At 42.2% G+C, this 13,900-nt stretch overlaps 1 protein-coding gene across 2 annotated transcripts in view; it reads right to left on the bottom strand.

The window, feature by feature from the left end:
- The window catches only part of SORCS2 (sortilin related VPS10 domain containing receptor 2), a 130,862-nt gene that overhangs the window by 52,704 nt on the left and 64,258 nt on the right, over window positions 1-13,900 (bottom strand). For both annotated transcript variants that reach the window (XM_077933535.1, XM_077933534.1), the window contains exons 6-10: window positions 9,960-10,024; window positions 8,429-8,547; window positions 6,978-7,067; window positions 4,799-4,978; window positions 3,667-3,813 (exon numbers count right to left, since the gene is read on the bottom strand). In XM_077933535.1, coding sequence (XP_077789661.1) covers window positions 3,667-3,813; window positions 4,799-4,978; window positions 6,978-7,067; window positions 8,429-8,547; window positions 9,960-10,024 — 601 coding nt within the window. The remainder of the gene's footprint in view (window positions 1-3,666; window positions 3,814-4,798; window positions 4,979-6,977; window positions 7,068-8,428; window positions 8,548-9,959; window positions 10,025-13,900) is intronic.

The raw sequence follows: 13,900 nt of genomic DNA, 5'->3' as shown, positions 1-13,900 counted from the left end.
CAAAAAAACGAAGATCATGGCCACTGGTCCCATCACCTCCTGGCAAATAGAAGGGGAAGAAATGGAGGCAGTGAGAGATTTTACTTTCTTGGGCTCCATGATCACTGCAGATGGTGACAGCAGCCACGAAATTAAAAGACGCCTGCTTCTTGGGAGAAGGGCAATGACAGGCCTAGACAGCATCTTGAGAAGTAGAGACGTCACCTTGCCAACAAAGGTCCGTATAGTTAAAGCCATGGTTTTCCCAGTAGTGATGTATGGAAGTGAGAGCTGGACCATAAAGAAGGCTGATCGCCGAAGAATTGATGCTTTTGAATTATGGTGCTGGAGAAGACTCTTGAGAGTCCCATGGACTGCAAGAAGATCAAACGCATCCATTCTTAAGGAAATCAGCCCTGAGTGCTCACTGGAAGGACAGATCGTGAAGCTGAGGCTCCAGTACTTTGGCCACCTCATGAGAAGAGAAGACTCCCTGGAGAAGACCCTGATGCTGGGAAAGATGGAGGGCACAAGGAGAAGGGGGCGACAGAGGACAAGATGGTTGGATAGTGTTTTCGAGGTTACCAGCATGAGTTTGACCAAACTGCGGGAGGTAGTGGAGGACAGAGGTGCCTGGCGTGCTCTGGTCCATGGGGTCACGAAGAGTCGGACACGACTAAACGACTAAACAACAACAACAACATTTTTCCTGTGCCAATTTTGTTCCTTTCTTCTGCCTTTTCTCAGACCATAGAAAGTCCACCTTTTTTTTTGAAGAATGGAAGAACAGTGCAATTCTCATTGACGTACATGCCCTTAGGACTAAACTGTCTTTTTTTTTTTTTTTAAGTATGAGATTTGAAATAGGCAGTGAGGTTTGGGGCAGATGAACACATCACAGTTCAGCACACCTTCATTATAATATATGCAGTGACTGGCATTTTATTGTCCCTTTATTTGCCTACCTTAATCAATATTTTAATCAGAGCTAGAATGCTTCTCTAGCTATACTTGTTACTTAAAGTGAAAGGGTGTTATAGCACTATAATCCTATCATTCTAATTGTTTTTAAAAATTATAGTGCTATAACATTAAGTTATAATGATATTGCACTATAGTGTTGCAACATTATAACTCTATCTATATACAGTGGTACCTCTGGTTACGGACAGGATCCGTTCCGGAGGCCTGGCCGTATCCCGAAAAGTCTGTAACCGGAGACGTGCTCTGCGCATGCGGCAAAACCCGGAAGCATACACTTCTGGGTTTGCCGTTTTCGCAACCCAAAGTTTACATATCCAGAGGGATACGTAAGCAGAGGTACAGCTGTACTAATAATTCCTGTGCTTATATTTATGTAGCTAAATTGCACCAAGAGTGGCAGATTTAGGATAATCCCAAGGTACACACAAGTACAAAAAATCCGAAAGGAGAAACAGAAGGGGAGAGTGCCCTAACAGCCCCATAAGATCAGGCATGATAGCAGCTGTAGTTCAGGTTCTCCAACCCTGCTCTAAGGTCTGTGTGAACCTGTTTTTCAAACAAACTGGTGTTTTGTATCAACTCAGACTGATGGAAACATTCTACAGCTGACTCCATAGATAAAATACTTATGAGTATTCCATGACATCTCTTCAGCACAAAACACAATCCCTTAATGCACAACAGTTTAGAAAAACACAGTAATCAATCCTCATATAGGGGGGGAAGTGTGGGAAATAAAGCAAAAAAAAGTCCTCCTCATGCCTTCTGTGATATAAGTGAGGAGAGGACCTGTGGGATCAAGCACACTAGCTCTGCCCTTCACCCCCGTCCTCATCAACCTCCATGAACTGGAGAGCCAGTGTGGCATTGTGGTTAGAATGTCAGACTATGAGCTGGGAGAGACCAGGGTTCAAATCCTCACTTGTCCATGAAGCTCAATGGGTGACTTTTGGCCAGTCAGAGTTATTATTGTGGGGATTAACCAAGGAGGGGTAGAGCCATGTATGCTACCTTGAGCTCCATTGAGAAAAAAGTGGGATATAAATGTGAATGAATGAATGGTCTGAAATGGGGAGACTCCTATGCTCACAGATGCTCCCCATGCTGCATTACTCATGTAGGCTCTCCAAGAGGGGGACAAGGTGGGGTCACAGATAGTGTGCTTGTCCTCACGAACAATATTCACATGTGGAATTTCCAGATCACCATAATGCCCTAATAGGGCTAAGATACAAAATGTGTGGCAGCTTCAGAGTTGTTATCCTTTACAATTACCATCACCACCATATGAGTATTATTATTCCCATGTTCCAGGCAGAGGGGCAAGGCTGAGAAAGAATGATGGCAAATTAATTACATATATTTACATGCATTATGATGCCTTTACTCTGAATTGTAAGGAAGATGAAAGGATGGAGGAAAGTTAGATGGACTATTGTCAAGAGATTGGATAGCTATCTGTCATGGATGCTTTAACTGATATTCCTGTACTGCAGTGGGTTCAACTAGATTACCCTTGGGTCCCTTCCAACTCTGCAATTCTATGATCCTATGATTCTAAAATCATTACAATACATTTCCTATACAAGAGAGGCTGGTGCTGAAGCCCAAGTCACGGCAGCCCCCACTTCCTTCTGTTTAGTGATCAAGTTCCGCCTTTTGTCCCAAATGCCAAATCATGCCCTTTGGAGTTTTGTTTTGTTTTAAATGAAAATTAGTGAAGTAGAAACAATTCAATCCCATATGGCCCAAATGTAAGCAGTGAATAGTAGTAATTAGTCTGGCCTAATTGCAAATACAAATGGTGAGCTGCCCAGAGTGGCTGGGAAACCCAGCCAGATGGGAGGGGTATAGATAATAAATTTATTATTATTGTTGTTGTTGTTGTTACTATTATTATTACTGATGCAGAACACATAAATCTTGATTTCTTTTATTTGAGACTGCTACTTTTCAGAAATCTAAGTTTAACACAGATCTCAATGGACCTGAAAATTTGTATGTGACTGGCCATTTAAACAAAATTAATGGGGTTGTTGAGCTTAAACTTTTGCTGCTTTATGTTACAGCATGAATCCAGTTTTTTATTTTATTTATTTACATCAATTCTATGAAACAACAATAGAAGAGGAAAAACTGCATAGTCTCAAGGGACGCTGAGATTATAGAAGAAAGACACATCCAAATTTCATATTCAAATTTCCTGGTCATATGATGCAAGAACAAATACTGTTTTGCTTGAAAGATATTGAATATTATTTTCTCACTCATTCTAATCAGATTTGTATATTTGATCAATCAAAACTTGTTCCAAATCCAGGTAAATTCCAGAGCTGGAGACTCAATCTGAACATCCAGCAGAACCACAAGGTGCAGCTCCTGCTGTACTGGGTCCCTTTCAGACGGCATCCCTGGGGGTTGAGGAATGTAACCGTGCCTAGAAAAGTTGTACGTCCAGGAGAAGAGTTCAAGGCTGGCCTTCTAGCATTTTATGTGCAGGGAATTGTCTCATGGAGGAACATTAAACTGTGAAATTCTTCATCTGGAGCTTGAAAAGGTACTAGGAAAATTGGAATGTTATGCTGAATGTTTAGATTAATTCCTGAAAATCTGAACAAACATTTTAGGGTGGGGGGAAAACCCAACACCTGTAATATATCATAACTATTTTTGTCATTACAAATTAGGGGTGAAGATGCTTACCGGTTTGCAGTCAACTGGTTTACCATTCATATCAACAGCTGGCGGTGTAAGATAGTCCCAGTTACGGCCTTTGTTGAATGTTATAAGAGTGGTAACTTTTCCATCTATTTTTTGATTAGCCAAAAACACTCCTTTGACTCCCCTAATCTACATTACAAACACAAAATGTAGGAAGGTTAATAAGCAGTATTCATAGCCTTCTCTAACATATATTCTCTAACTCAGTATTTTGCTACTGAGTAACAAAAAAGTGAGTATGCCAGTTGCTTATCTACATAACCATTTATTTTTATATCACTGAAAGTTCTTTAGATTAAATAATGTGAAATCCATGGTTATGCCCTCCAATCCAAGGACCAATCTGGACATGTGGTAACTGTAGCAGATGCAGAATAAGTATTTCACGTGCATAAGACTGAATATTCCGCTAAGCCTAGGGACAAAGGATAGGTCTAGAGATCCGTCTTCTGCCTATGGCTAAACAGTGCTCATCATATATTGGGCACTAAATTTTAGCTGTTTAAATAATGTGCAAATACCTTAAATACTTTGGGAGGCAATTATTTCCTCTTATTCTGAGAGAGTCAAATATGCACCTCAGAAATATGTAGTTCTAGTAATCAAGAGTAGACTAGTTGTATACCAAATTCTGACCTCTTATCTATTTGGGGGCATTTGTCATGTCCCTTATTTTGAAAGGGGGGGGGTAGTACAAATGCCCAATTTTTATAGTAATTAAGATTCTTTGGGTTACAGACATATAAGATTTCAGATGTCTAGAAAAGATAATGCGGAAAGACACTAACAGGTCTGGTACTCTATGCATAAGGCCAATGCAAATAGAGGCTGCACACTGAACAATCCTCCCTCTGCAGGTTGGAGGAGCTCCATGAACCCCCAAAGGCACTCTCTCTCTCTCTCTGCCCCCCTTCCCCCCCTCTCTCACACACACAGCCAGAGACAACAAGTTCAACCAGCACCCTCACAAAAGGGTGTATTTATGCTAACATGACTATTCCATTATAGCAAAAAGAGGAACAATCGTTCTGATTCAAAAGTACTCAAAGGAACAAGGAACAAGGAACAAGAAGAGTCAGCAAAACGAGGGCCTAATAAATGAAGAGCCTTTTACCTCCAGAATATCTATTAGCACATTCTCCTCAGGCTGCTTGGTGCTCCTGACATTCTCTAGCACAATGGAATAGGAGACGCCCTGTGGGTCAGACTGGTAAAGGTTGTAAGTATCTGTCTGATACCATTCCTGGATAGCCACAAACACGTGGCTCTCGTCAGTGCTGATAATTTGTAAATCCTGAAGGGGAAAAGATCAATACAAAATAAAACGTATACCAGACAGGACAGCATTTACAACCAACTCACGCTTGCCAGATGCCAGAAAAAAACTATTATAATTCTCATCCCACAGACCAATCTCACATGTATTATTTGGAACAGAAAAACTGAAGGGTAGAGAATATGTAGCTTTATCTGCTAGCACATTATCTGCTATACAAAATAGATAAGACTCTGTTGTTTCCATATGATTACAAGATACAACATCTCTGAGGAAGATACATGGACTGAGGAGAACGGAAATGACAGCCTCTGCAAAGGGGGAGCTGGGATTGCTTGTGTGATTATACAGCAAGTTACTCATGTTGGATACTGAATGACTTGTCAGAAACATCATATGCATCAATCAGTGATGCAGAAGTGCTTGTGAAGCTGCAGGGAATCAGAAGTAGGTTGGGCCCCTGGCAATCCAAGTTGATGAAGGAGAAGTTTGATCTTGTACCAGTTAACATAGGCAGTGAATACTCTGAAAGGCTGGTTCCCTAAACTGTAGTGACCCCCTCTCATCAGGAAGCAAGCACCAAGAAATTATGCTCCGGACAACAACTGCCTGTCCTTTATCTACTTCTTTTGGGTTGAAGTGGTAGAATAGATGGTTGCCACACACATCAGATGCCCAGTCTGAGGTCTAAACTTGTGTATGGGACTGAGATGGAATTTGTAGCTATGGTTGATGATATCTAATTCTGAGGACTGAGAAAGGCAGACTTAGCTAAGTCCATGGTCACTGTTGATCACGATAGGTTCCTGAGTTCAGTGCATCCTCTCTGGAACCTATCAGGTATCAACATCACTCACTCTCGCTTGACACAACATTGTCTAACACATCCACATACAAATAATAATGGATGCTCAATGTATAGTCTATGTTGTCAAATGTCCCTGCAGGGTGAATGTTTGATAAACAGGCTATCTGGCAGCAACCTGAGGAGGCCCTCTCTGCAGATTATATTCACTTCATCTCAGGAAGTGGGGGCCCATGGAGAAGGGCTTTCAAAGAAGATCCCAAAGCATGGACAACATGTTGATACTGAAGTAGGTGATCCTCCAGATATCTAGACCTCAAGCTCTGAGGGGACTATTACACACAGGGAGAATGTGGGGATACACTTCCCACAATTTCATATAAGGGTATTTCAGCGTTGGGCTGTGGGTGAAGTGGAACAACTATGTTTGGGCCAAGTAAACTACAAGCAACTCCCTGTTTGCGAGGTGGTTGTGTTATGACACACTGAGTGCTTCAATGGGGTGTATAAGTAAATAACTTTTGTACTAGTCATTGGCCACGACAAATCTGAATAAAAAAAAAATATATGTAAAGGGATGCTGCACCACAAATAATAGTGTCTATTTAGATCTCTGTGTTTCCCTTGCAATTCAATGCTAATTTTGTCCAGGGTCGTCTTTCTGATCTTTTTGGCTGCCAGAGCAAAAAGGGCTACTTTGTGAGTCATTGAAACGTTTACCGGTACATTGCTAAGAAGTCATAGGATCTTCTCTGCTGGGTAGAGACATCTTTCCTGTATGGGTGGTAGGGTGAGAAATTGCCTCTGGGGTCCAGTGTATAGTGGGCAGTATAGTAAATAGTGAGAGATGTCCTCCACCTGTGGTTGTCCACATATACAGAGTGTCTTCACTCTGTTGTATCGTCCATCCAGGCAGCTCAGTAAAAGATAATCTTAATGAGGCTGGCCAGAGATTTGACACGTAACTGGCTCTAAAGTGGACAATTTTTAGAAGGGTGTGTGTACAAGCCTGCCCTGCCCCATTCTGCCCCCTTCCAGAGATGAAAACAAAGCACATGTCAATGATCGCACATGTGCTGAACGCATGCAGCCAGGGAGCTAGCTACTTGTATTTAAACATTTGCACAGAATAATTAGTGGGAAAATCTAGCAAAGCACAGAACAAGTCTGCTTTGGGCTAAGAAAAGGGGCAGGAATTTTGTGGATAATTACCTTAGGTAATGCATACTTTGGCAATTTCATCTGTACAAATTCATTCCGAAGGTGAGACACATAATAGTTTGTTTGATTTACTGATGATGTCTGTGAAAGAGAAAAGGTTAGTACCGTTTTATAGTGTGTATCATCAGTTTCTAACTATTAAAGAAACAAAGCTCATTACTGATGATTAAAACTAGAAATTTCAATGTCACTATATAGCATCTCAACACAATGCTGGTATAGTGTAGAGGTACAAATCAAGAAGCTCTCAGTTCAAATCTTGCTTCCACCATGAATTCACTTGGTGGCCTCAAAAGAGACTCTCACTCTCTGAAGACAAATTCTCCTTTCCATATGAAATTTGACCTGCTGAGTAGAGAGGCAGTGACTTTTCAAAAGTGGGGACTTGAAATGTGAATTGCTCCACTTGAAGGAGGCCTCAAATATCAGGGACTAGCTGGATGAAGAGGCGTGGTGGGAGGCACCAGCTGGGGAGTCCACTAGGGAGGCCCACTAGGGCTCTGAGAAGGAAGGCTTAGAGCCCAGAGGGTGGACAAGTCAGAGGATGAAGTGGAGCAGAAGGGTTGGAGGCTGCAGAAGCAACAGGCTTGAGTGAGAGCAAAGAAAGCAATGCAGACTCAGGACACGGAGCAGAGGAGGAGGGGCCAGAGGCTGCAGTTGCATCCACAGAACTTGTCTTTCCTACTGTAGTAAGCTCCCGTCCCCCCCAAGTCCAAGATCAAGGAGAGCTTTGCGTTTGCATAACAACGAGCACAGGTGGCCCCTCCCCGACATAGGTTAAGGCTGCTTGGGAGACATCAGCTGGTGGGGAGACTTAGTGAGAAGTAGAAGGCAAAGACCTTCAGTCCTGGCAACTGTTTCATGGGGGCCAATCTTATTTGTGGGCATTGCTGCCTGGTATGCTGTTTTCTTGAATAAAGAGCTAACACTTCTGCTTGTCTCTGGATCTTGAGCGCTGACCTGCATCTGAACCAACCCTGACACCAGGTCAACTTGGTTCAAACCCCATCCTAGCTTGGCCTGACTCAAATTGCTACTCTACTGTGTGTGTGTCCCCCCCCCCCCAATGTCTTCCACCCTTTGTTACCTTGTCCCTAACCTGGAAAAGCCTTATTTTGGAGGGTGGCGCAACAGGCAATGCAGGGACCTCTCATCAACCGCAAGAGACCCCTTGACTGAAGACCTTTAAAAAGGGGCCAAAGAAGCTGCATGTTGATGTATTAGCACTTTTGCCTGTCATAGATCTTCAAAGAAACATAATGGGTTATGTGGCCATTTAAAAGATGTTCCTTGTAATAAATTTCTGTTTTGGTTCTGATGGTCCTTATGTCACGTAGGCTACAAACGGAAACTTTCTGGCCAGTAAGCCCCACGCTGTGGGAGCAAATATGCTAAGGGTTGCATTAAAACGTTTGCAACTTACCTTCCATGAGTGGCATTACCTGAAGGAATATGTAGTCATCCTGCACTGTCAATGAGTTTTTGTCAATGCTATCAACGAAGAGGGCTCTCGGTGTTTTATCTGAACAGTTCTGAATTTGACAAGCCATGTAGCGAAAGCCTAGAGAGGGCAGGAAACATTTAGGTACCATGCAAATAAATAACAGATGCACTACTTTAAACTACTAACATTCTTTTCCTGAAGCAGTTGACCTATTGTGAAAATGCACATGCCAGAAAAGGTTTGCCCAACAAATCTATCACCCAGTAGCTAGGGATATATAAATGTGGGTGGGGGTCCTCCTTCAGGCCCTCCTTCAGGGACTGCTTTGCTGCCTGACTTCTTTGACAGCTGCTTTTCTCCTTTTAAAGCAGTTTGCCAGTTGTGAGGCAAACTACCCATGACATTGAATCGCATAACTTTAAGCTGGGTGGATCTTTTTTACAAATGCAAGTAGAAGCTGTGGTGTGTCCTCAGGACTAAAAGGGTCAGTAGACGTAAACCCTTCCCCTGCTGTGCAGACTAGAGAAACCACACACACCCATGGCTGCCATTTGCATAGGGTGGGAATCTCCCACCAATGAAGACTTCCCTCACAATGCAAATAGCAGCCTGGTGGCCAGGGGATTTTTGCTGATCACAGCAGCTCCAGAAAGGTTAAAATTACCTCCCCAGTTGTAGTATTGAGCCTGGATTAGCATTACGTGTAGCATGGCCTACATCTTCTGGAGGTGGTTGGTACTGAGTAGCAGCGGTGGAAGGTCACTCTTCCTTTCTTGGAGCAATGGGTGAGGGGACAGTCAGCTCCTGAAGCATATTCTGCTTGAACTGGTTGTTCTAAGCACTGGTAGAAGGAAGCAACTCTTTCTCAGGTCTCCAAATAGCCCAAGAAGGACACTATCCACATATTATTTCAGCACATGAACTTGACTTTAGCTCAGCATTCACTCAAAATTAGGATTACATGTTCATTATTAAAAAGCAAGAACAGATCACCATCTTTATAGCCTTTTCAATGAAGCAGAGTATGGTGGCTTGACTTTAACTCAAAAAGAACTTCAAATTCATCCTATAGTTCTACATTACAGTAATGTAGAAACATTCCTAACACAGAGGTCTTGCACACCTCTTGGGTGCCTGGCAACGTCAGTATACTTAATGGAGCTCAGCTTTGCTGGGCTGGGCTGCTTGGTGGAAACCTCCATCAGCCTAATTCTTGTTTGCGTATCCTCACTTGTAATTGTGTACAAAGAAGGCCTGAACTGTGAACTCTGTGCCTCACACTATATATATTTGCCATGTGAGCTAGTACGTCTGCAGCCAAGGATTTGACTTATCTCATCTGAAAAGCCGCAACCATCAACGCAGGTTCACAATGACAATGACAGCTCATCCAGCCATTGCAGTAGCAAGGCAAGAGAGATAAAATGGTCCTGCTGAATACATATAAGTAAAACAAATTTATGATATATGAAAAGTGTGTTTCTAAATAAAAGAAAGCAGGAAATGGGGATCGCCTCCCCAATGCCTACCTCCTCTGGGATCTTGGACTTCCATGTGAACCAAATCAGGGTCTTCATCAACTCCATCAACTGCCCTGGGAGCATAATGAAACCAAAACTTATTGCAGGACAGCTATAGACCTTGGGTACTTACTTACTTACTTACTTACTTATATTTATGCCCTGCCCTTCCTCCCCAAGGAGCTCAGGGCAGCAGATAAACAGAAGGATTTATATGCAACTGCTCACAACATCAAGCAAAACATAATTTTTTCTGCCTCCTGATTTTTAAGTATAATATCTCAAAAAATGTAAAAGGTCAAAAACACAAAAATAGGAGTCCAGAGTATCCCTAAAACTCCACTGTAGGTTACATGCAAGCAACACATACATTCCCATAGTGCACACAAGCAAAAATATGATTTCCCATATAATACACAGGCAGTTCAGGGCAGCCAAGCCCCATCCCTTCACTATGACATAAGTAACTGTTGCTTTCAATCATAGCAGATAGCAAGACAAACAACGTAGGTGTTAGTGGAAGCTGAACCACAGCGGAAAAGAAATAGGCTCTGAAATAAAGCTTGTTGGTGCAGCCTCTGTGTGGACTTCTCCTCATGACACTTATTCTTTCCTTTCTACATAATCCTTCCTTATCTAAAAAATAATTGTATTTGTTTTCAAAATAACAAGAGCAGGAAAAAATTTGAAAGCAACACACCATTATTTCTAATAGTCATGTCTGATTATTTTCAGAAAGTGTATCCATTACAAAATTCAAATCAATGTGCTGAATACGATGTCTAAAGCTCTCAATGCCCTTGGCTCAGCCCACCTTATGGAGAATTGTCTGGAAAGCTTCTCCTCTCTTTGTCGGGGTAGATCTGCAGCAAGGAAGTTTTCCTAGAGAAGCCTGCCAGGCAGCAGGTTGCACCCAGTGCTTCATGAGAAGCATTTCAGTTCCATAACAGGACTTGCATTTTCTCTCCTCTGCTCCCCCCCCCCCGCAAAACATCTGGAGCAGATTTTGAGGGCGTTTTGGGGAAAAGAAGAGTAGGGGGAAGCACTAATGTGTGAGCAGAAGTCTGGTGCATGAGCAGAATGGGAGCATTGGAAACAAACCAATTGTTTCTATTCTACATTTTTTTTTGTTCTTATTTGAACATGGTGAGTCTGCTTTTAGTTATGATGCTCTGCTTTTGTTATTCCTGTCTGGGTGTTCGTAGGCTGTCTCATTTCTTATTTCCTTGTATACCTATTTTTCCACTCTTGCATACCATTGTGGGTATTTCTAATGGGAAGTTAACTAATTTTAATAAACAAACAAACAAACAAACAAACAAACAAACAAACTCAATAGCATATCAAATTAATAGATGTACATACAATCCTCCCTAAAGTCTTGAGGAAATTAAGGGTGTTAAATTTGCAACTCTATGATTCAGTACTAACTCCTAACACAGATAATAATGTGTCAAAAAAAAATCTAAAATACCACTTTCGTGGTGGGACCATTTGTTCCCATTTCATGCAGCAGGCTTTGTTGGATAATTGGGTTGCCTCCAAAACCCACATTTAGCCACCAAGGCTGTATTATACCCAAAACAACCCTTAAGAGATTCTGGCCAACTTTTTCCTGCCTCTAGTCAACACTTGATTCGTAGCAGTGTGAGCAAATTCAGTTCTTGTGCAGATTTAGGTCTTGTAAACTCTTCTAAACTCATGCTGCACAAATGAAGCTTTCTAACCAGACAGAATCTGTCATATCTGTGTAATTATTATTTTCTAATTACCCCCCTCCCACGGGGCATTCACTCTTATGTATCTGATCCAAGAGATGTCATAAATGTCATCCTTTGAATAACAACCTAAAACCCTCACTAACATCACAGATGGCCCTAGAGAATTTTCTCCCATTTGTCCTTCTGCACCAAGCTAACGTTGAGCTTACCCAAACACATAAATGGAGTCAAGATTTATTATTCGCAGTGTTGATTGACAAGTAAATCACTGCTCGATCCTCCAGTCAAAACAGCATTATTCATAAGTACAATAAAACAACCAGCTCAATTGATGTTGTTGTTGTTGCTGCTACATACTGTTCTATTGGGGATTATTTATATATATATATAAAGTGTACTGAATAAGCAGTCTGCTCTAATTAGCATGAAAGGCTAATGTCTTCTGGCACTTTGAGTTACTTGGAGAGAAAGAAAATCACTTGATCTTCACAACAAAGTATGTTTAATTTATGGGCTCTGGTTTTTTTTTACTAAATAGGCTTGCTTATGACATTTCTGTCCTGCATTCCACACTGTGCATTTTCTTTACTTTTATTTTAATTATTTATCTCTATAAAGAACACAGAAGAACAAAGGCAAATGAGGTATAAGCAGAATAGAAAGCTATATAGATGTACAATGTTTCGAATAATATTAAAGACTGAAAGCTGTACATCAAAGAACATACAAAGCCAATACAAAGGTGGAGTAATTTAAAAGACTACATTTCAAAAAAGTTAATCATTTGAAGACTTCCAGCCTAATTTTCTTTCAGATATATATCATTAATATTTTCATAGAATCATGAAATCAAACTCTATTCCTATAATTCTTTATTGCCACTAAATGTAGGTAGCCACAGGCTTCCAACCAATCAGCGCTTCCTGATACTTCAACATTTTGAGTATCACGGTTGGTTTTATCATTTAATTATTACAATGCTACCCCTACCCTTCCAGGGCAGCAAACACCAAAGTGGTAAAATAATACAATTTACTACAACAACAAATATTTTAATATATCTAAAAAAACATGTAGAATTCAATTCCAATTTGTTACCTCCGAGGATGTGGACAGGCTGCTTGGACGAGTGAAACCAACCACCTGTCTCCTTGATCCTTGCCCATCCTGGCTCATAAAAGTGAGCCGGGAAGGACTGAGTGATGGGCTCTGCGGGGTGGTGAATGCTTCCCTCTGTGAGGGAGCCTTCCCAGACCCACTGAAAGAGGCGGTTATTAAACTGCTTATTAAAAAAAAAATCTTAGGACCCGGCCAATATGGCCAGCTATCGCCCAGTCTCAAATCTTCCATTCTTGGGCAAGGTAATTGAGCAGGCGGTTGCTGAACAACTCCAGGCACGCCTGAAAGAAGAAGAAGAAGAAGAAGAAGAAGAAGAAGAAGAAGAAGAAGAAGAAGAAGAAGAGGAGGAGGAGGAGTAGTAGTTTGGAGTTTGGATTTGATATCCCGCCTTTCACTCCCTTTAAGGGGTCTCAAAGTGGCCAACAATCTCCTTTCCCTTCCTCCCCCACAACAAACACTCTGTGAGGTGAGTGGGGCTGAGAGACTTCACAGAAGTGTGACTGGCCCAAGGTCACCCAGCAGCTGCATGTGGAGGAGTGGAGACGCGAACCCGGTTCCCCAGATTACGAGACTACTGCTCTTAACCACTACACCACACTGGCTCTCTATCGCCCAGTCTCAAATCTTCCATTCTTGGGCAAGGTAATTGAGCAGGCGGTTGCTGAACAACTCCAGGCACGCCTGGAAGAAGCGGGCCATTTGGATCCCTTCCAATCAGGATTCAGGTCCTGAATGGGTAACTGTGACCCTGAAGGACCAGGTCTGCAGCCTTGGAGTCATTTTGGACTCACAGCTGTCCATGAAGGCGCAGGTCAATTCTGTGTCCAGGGCAGCTGTCTACCAGCTCCATCTGGTACGCAGGCTGAGACCCTACCTGCCCGCAGGCTGTCTTGGCAGAGTCGTGCATGCCCTGGTTATCTCCTGCTTGGACTACTACAATGTGCTCTACGTGGGGCTGCCCTTGACTCAGAAACTACAACTAATCAAGAATGTGGCAGCTAGACTGGTGACTGGGAGTTGCTGCCAGGACCACATAACACCGGTCCTAAAGGATCTTCACTGGCTCCCAGTACGTTTCTGAGCACAATTTCAAAGTGTTGGTGCTGACCT

Source organism: Podarcis muralis, chromosome 8 (assembly GCF_964188315.1).
Source record: "Podarcis muralis chromosome 8, rPodMur119.hap1.1, whole genome shotgun sequence".
Lineage (NCBI taxonomy): Eukaryota > Metazoa > Chordata > Lepidosauria > Squamata > Lacertidae > Podarcis > Podarcis muralis.
Note: the sequence above shows the minus strand (reverse complement) of the source record. Positions and strands in the feature narration are given on the sequence as shown.